Source organism: Apis dorsata, unplaced genomic scaffold (genome assembly GCF_000469605.1).
Source record: "Apis dorsata unplaced genomic scaffold, Apis dorsata 1.3 scaffold_247, whole genome shotgun sequence".
NCBI lineage: Eukaryota > Metazoa > Arthropoda > Insecta > Hymenoptera > Apidae > Apis > Apis dorsata.
The window spans coordinates 245979-252150 of NW_006263526.1; the positions used below are offsets into that span (position 1 = coordinate 245979).

The 6172-nt window shown below is 36.3% G+C and overlaps 2 protein-coding genes across 47 annotated transcripts in view; one reads left to right on the forward strand and one right to left on the reverse strand.

Moving 5' to 3' along the window:
• Nucleotides 1-6158, reverse strand: part of LOC102681681 — a 36806-nt gene extending 30648 nt beyond the window's left edge. For 2 of the 3 annotated variants that reach the window (XM_031510616.1, XM_031510617.1), the window contains exons 1-2: nucleotides 5584-6158; nucleotides 5462-5499 (exon numbers count right to left, since the gene is read on the reverse strand). In XM_031510616.1, the coding sequence (XP_031366476.1) occupies nucleotides 5462-5499; nucleotides 5584-5626 (81 nt within the window). In that variant the 5' untranslated portion in view covers nucleotides 5627-6158. Of the gene's footprint in view, nucleotides 1-905; nucleotides 1176-1213; nucleotides 2224-5461; nucleotides 5500-5583 lie in introns of those variants that run through there. The other variant, XM_031510618.1, reaches the window with a different exon arrangement.
• LOC102677929 (calcium/calmodulin-dependent protein kinase type II alpha chain) overlaps nucleotides 1-6172 on the forward strand; it is a 140815-nt gene that overhangs the window by 38963 nt on the left and 95680 nt on the right. The window lies entirely within an intron of this gene.

Below are 6172 nucleotides of genomic sequence, written 5' to 3' on the forward strand. Positions count from 1 at the left end.
GATGGGAGCAAGCTTTGTTTGGGCTGAAAATGCCTTGGGGTCAGTGTGAAAGGGATTTATGACGATCCGGTGATCCCCAATGCCAAGCGTGTGTAGCAAGTTACACGGGTAGTTTGTTTAAAGATCAAACTTTGCCCCAGTATCTTTCACCGTGATGATCCTCGTGCTTTGGAAGCAAGTATCGGGATAGGTTTGCTCTTCGTATCTTCTATCATATCGTGGAATGGAAATTACTTTAAAACGATGGGATTTGAAATCTGTTGAGATTTGAATTTGATTCTATTTTCGAAATGCAATATCACGACGTAGACTGTGTCTAACCGGATCTAAAAGAACAATGGAAAAATGGTTATGCACAGCTCGTCGAAATCTATCTGTTTGTTAATTTATCAGATATCGAAAGAAAAATATGTAAAGGTATTTTCCGGAGAAAAGAAAAGTATCATTTTCCATTGAAGTTATAAGCTAGATCGATTCTTTTTAATTTTTTATTACGAACGTCGTAAGACCCTATTGAACTTGTATGAAGAGAACAACTGAGAAACATTTTCTAAAAATATTTTTCACCGTTCTACATTGAAGTTTTCTAGGTTAGATTGATACTGTAATTACGCTTAGTGGAGGAAACCCATTTTCCGCGTATTTCGAGAATGATTAGGGGGTGTACAAGGGTGTACACAGGTCGAGAGAAAGAGTGGAAGGTTACACAGAAGCGAAATTAACCGAATTTCTGGCTTTTTCGTCTAAACAGACGCGATCGTAATATCGTAACGGTTTGTCAAGGAACGAGATGTCCCGAGGGAAATCATCTTGCAAGTGCGGTGAGGTCGTCTTCTTATCCCTTGCGCACTGGATAATTCTTTTCGTTCTCTCGTGGAAGATGAACCGTTCCGCGTGATCGTTATCTTCGTGCATGCTTCTTTAATATATCGATCATCCATTTAGAACCAATCACATTTAATCTACCATTAGGGACCATTTCGATTCTCCTCCTCTTCGAACGATCTAGAGATATCTGTCTTCCTCGCTCGTAAATTTTTCTTCAGCTCGATCCCTTTCTTTTCTTTCGTTCGACGATCATTAACCTCCACGATTCAGAATCTGAATTTTTCCTTGTAATTTGCGACTTGAAATCACCTCACCCATTTACGATTCTATTTCTATTTTAAAAATCGAATAAAAATATATATATATTATATTATATTATCCCCTGTCCCATTATTTTCTCGATGCATATCCCATAATCTGTGATTCCACGCACGCGATGTATCTCGACCGCCATTTCGCATTGGGGAACTAGGGCAGACATTGGACTAAGTATACGAAGTATAGAGACACGTTTTACGATGTGATTTTACGCTAGAAGCCCGCGGGTCAGGATTCTGCAGGATCTGCGCGCGCAACCGAGCGCCTATTGTAAAGACAGCTAGTTAGATTTTTGAGGTTGGTACGAGTGTGCCAAGTTGGCTGCCAAGTCGAGATCATCGACGAGGTCGTGGCTCTTACGGAGTTATTAAAAGTTCTCCTGAGCCAGCAAGCGACACTCGATAAGAATCCCTGCCCCCCTTTTCCCTCGAACGATACCGAATAAGAATAGCAGGGGGAGGAGGTTAGATAGTAACTAGATGGCTCGAGGATAACGCGAGTTTGAATAGAGGAAGGCTCTACTTTATGAATAAATGCGGTTTCTCTCGAACTCCATCGGGAGGGTTAACCAGTTAGCCTAAATCCAAAAGTCTTTGTATCTTATTAAAACTTTTCTCCGCTCAACCGAGATTGGCATCTGTCTACGATGTTCCCTAGTAAATTACCAGATGCACTAGGATTACAAAGAAGATCAGATGTTAGCTAAGAGATAGGACTAAGTTTGCGAATAATCGTTCTCTCCAATTAGTGATTCACTCTATATGCTCGTTACGAAATAACCTCGACTATTTTTTTAAGCACAACAATCCGTTTACGCACTAGTTAGTTCTCTAGTTAGTTACTAGATACGCTAGGGTTGAAAAAAAAGACCAGATGGTAGGATAAGGTCAAGTTTGCGAACAACGAGATTTCCCTACGAGGCCTATACGCTCTCAAACCGTTCGAGGTCGAGCTCGTAAATAAGCAACGCATCAATTAACCTCAAACCACCCTCGATCGTCTTTACACAAGAAAAATTGCAAAGTTTCTAGAAGTAAATTCGAACGAGCTTCGTGCTCGTTCTTTTCTTAAAAAGTTACTTCTCTTTCCCGATTTCCGTAGTTTCGGTCGACTTCACGAATTTAAGGATCCCTGGATCGCATACAAAAATACATACCGGCGCATACACGATACGTAACGTAACGGCGATCGTCATTCGGTCGTGAGGAAAATCGATCAGCGATAAAATGGTGGCCGGGGACACCGTTTATAACCCTGTACGGCTCCTATCGTCGTCTTTGCCCCCGTGTTCTCTAGAATCCCTATCCCATCGTGCACACGGGGGTAAAAGGTATTTAAAGGCATCGACGTGTCGTCAGAACGTTGTGCACCGTGTGTCGCCAGGAAACTTCGCTTTGAAGGCTCATCGTTGCTCTTGCACGCCCTAGTTGCACGTCGCCGAGCGACCGGCTCGATTCAAGGCCGACACTGTCACTCGACCACCGTTTCTGCGTCAGTGGCTTCTTCCGACAAGGGGTTTCTCTTAGGCCTTTTCAATTTTTTTCTTCTTCTTTTATTTCCTTTCTTTCTGGATCTGGATTTCGAGTGACTCTGGTTTCAGATTTTTTTTTTCTTTCCTTTGTTTTTTAAAGAATTTTTCTAAGGGTTGTTATATAATTATATATCCTCGCGTTTCGCGAGAAAAAGATGAATTTTGCGATAAGCAAACGGATGGTTAGGGTTAGGGTTGTTCGTCCTCTTTGCGATTAAATTTAGTGGAAGCACCTTGCACTCGTGCTTTTCGTTAATTACTTTTTAACTTTCTTCTTTTTTACGGTAAGCTGCGGGAGGAGAGGCTCGAGCGGGATGTAGGCTAGATAATTAGTCTCGTAAAATTTATTACGCGTAAACGGGTGAAGCTACGTACTTTCTTGTTCGTTATGCAGGAAATTAATTTGGATGATAAAAGGGGTTGCAGACTTTCTTTTTTTTTTTAGACTAGTTACCTTGATATAACGTTTTATTCGTTTTTGTTATTGTAAAGGAGGATAATAATGATTATCTTTTTCTTCTCCTCTTTGAAGAATTTCCTTGACGTAATTAAGACGAAAGTTGATTTACTTCACACTCAAGTCAATTGTTAAACTCTATTTTACCACGAATTAAAAAAAAAAAAAAAAAAAAAGAATTTTTTTTTTTTTTTTTAAAAAAAAAAAAATGAATATTTTTTTTTTTTTTTTTAAAAAAAAAAAAATGAATATTTTTTTTTTTTTTTTTAAAAAAAAAAAAATGAATATTTTTTTTTTTTTTTTTAAAAAAAAAAAAATGAATATTTTTTTTTTTTTTTTTAAAAAAAAAAAAATGAATATTTTTTTTTTTTTTTTTAAAAAAAAAAAAATGAATATTTTTTTTTTTTTTTTTAAAAAAAAAAAAAAAAAGAAATATTCATTCTATCTTCTTTTAAAACGCAAACTTTGAATCAAATCGAAGTTTAGCCCCTTATTGTCTCATCACGCTGCTTATACCAGCATTTTTTCCCCTTAAATTTCTTTCAGCCTATTACATTGGCCAGGGACGTAAACAACGGTAGAAAAACGAAAAATGGAGGCCTTAGGAAAAATAGGTTGAGCAGCGTGTCCTTTGCCCGTTGCAGCGTGCAGGCTTTGTGCAAGGCGAGCGAATAACGATGACGTTAGCCGCAAGAATGGCGGAGCGATTAAAAAAAAAAAAGAGAGAGAAAAAGAGCGCCGGTCGACTTTTCTTTCCCTCCTTTTATTTTCGCTTTATTCATTCTCGTCTCCCGGGTAGACGATAAAACTTTTCCATGCTGGTCTCCGTCCACGTGACGGATATTCATTAAAAAAAAAAAAAAAAAAAAAAAAAAAGGACGAAGGCCGCCAATCCATCTGACGAATGGAATTGTAATACACGATACGTATCGCCGAACGAATCACCCTCAGGTTCTAGGATTCTATCTTTAGGATGGAGGAAATTTCACTCGCGCCCTCGTCTCGCGTTTCAATTCTCCACGAATCTTTCGTCGTTTCTATTCGAATTTGATTTTGCGGCATAATAGAATATTTCTAAGGTAGGAGAATATTTTCTCGTTGGGCTCTGCATTCGAAATCACTGCGTCTATCCTTTCGTTCGTGGTTGTCGAACCACATCTGCATCTCGACTTTCGCCGTTTTCGAGAATTTCGATGGATTCTTGGATGTAATCGCATTATCCATCTTGTGTAAAGGAATTTTCAATTTTTCACGAACGGAGAATGATTCGTAAGATAAACGCGAACGAATTTTATATTTTGTGTTAATTATTTGATTTTTGGAAATTCAATATATTAATCTGTATTTATTATAAAATGTTTTGAACGAATATGTTGAAGTTCCATTTCGTGAAAGAGATATTTTAATTTCTCTTTTTTAAGCTTATTTTATTGTCATTTGTATCATATAAATAGAATTTCGATCAAAAGATTCGTCCTTACGTTGCTATAGACTTTAATATGAATTTCTAGATTTCTTATATTTCAATTTCATTAGAAAGTTATTAATTTCTTATTTATAAAATATTAAATTTATAAATATTACTGTATAATAAGGAAAGTATTCCAAATTATTCTAATTTCTAATAAAAATAACAACAATACTTAACGATATTTTCGACTATTATCATTTTAAAAAAATACAATATTTTATCGTTATATCATTTAATAAATTGATACATACCGATTCTCTATCAAATCCAAATCTGCTCGAATGCAAACAAACATTTGATTACGTGTTCTTGAACTTTGGTTTAAAGATTTTTATGAGAAAATTACAGTTAGAATTGCACTTTGATTGACGACAGATGGACGCCATGTTTGATCGAGAATAGCTCGTAAGAGATTCGATAGATATTCGATAAATTTCGATATCGTATCGTATCGAAGAATGTTTCGATTTCTCGAATCTTCTCTCGATTGACGATCGAGAAAACGTTAAAATGCAATGAAGGATTCTTTTAATGAAAATTTAAGATATTTTGTAGCATGAATGTTAAATTAATTGAGTATGATCTGTTAGTAAGAGAAATTTCAAAATGTCTTTGAATTAAGAGATCAAAGGATCAAATACTGTTTGTGAAATTAGGATGAATCAAATAATACATTATACCGATGTATAGCCAATTTACGAAAGAGTTCAAAGTGAAGTTTTAATTTAGAAAAACTTTCTGTTAATTTAGAAGATTTGTAACGTACAAAAAGAAATTAGACCATTTATATCAATTTTCTCATTGCATTTAAATTAACAAAAGAGAGAAATTATGCCAAATTGCAAGGATACTTTACCAAAACATCCAAATCCTGAGTAAACGACGCAATTTCCTATATCACACACAACTCACTTTAATTAATTACACAAAACGTTTAAACATTCATACTCGTAATCATTCTATAAATAAAACTTGTCTCGTTCCATCCACTTAGAGCATTCTTAACCTCAAAGGCTTCCATGTAGTAAAGATATATGCATTAAACGCGACCAAGTTTCTAAGCAAAATTATTTAAACAGCTCCTTCGAAACAAGAATATGATAGAACATCGAGCCAACAAACGTTATTGTTAATGTTCGCGTCAGATTTTGAGAAATTCGCTATTTAAACGCAATATACCACGCTTCGATAATAAATGCAATAATATAACTAAAAAGATTCTAACGTTTTGAAGTATGCTACGAATCGCTGGTATTATCGCATTTTTGACACTAGTATAATCCAGTGACACGTGATCCAGATAGATCGGCAATCTCCGGTAATGATCGGTCACCATAGGGACCGAGAGGTGGGGGGCCTCGCCCTTTTTCCTTTGCAGATCAACTAAGCGCAGGAGCAACCGCGGCGCTGCAGGATGAAACATTAAGGTTGCGTTTGCGCCGATGCGTTCTGCCTTGAACTACTTCAATGAAGGATACGCGACGGCCCTCTGTGAAACATTGTGCAAGGCTTGACCTTTCGTCCTTACGTTGCTTTTATTCTTTTTTTTTTTTTTTTTTGTTTTTCT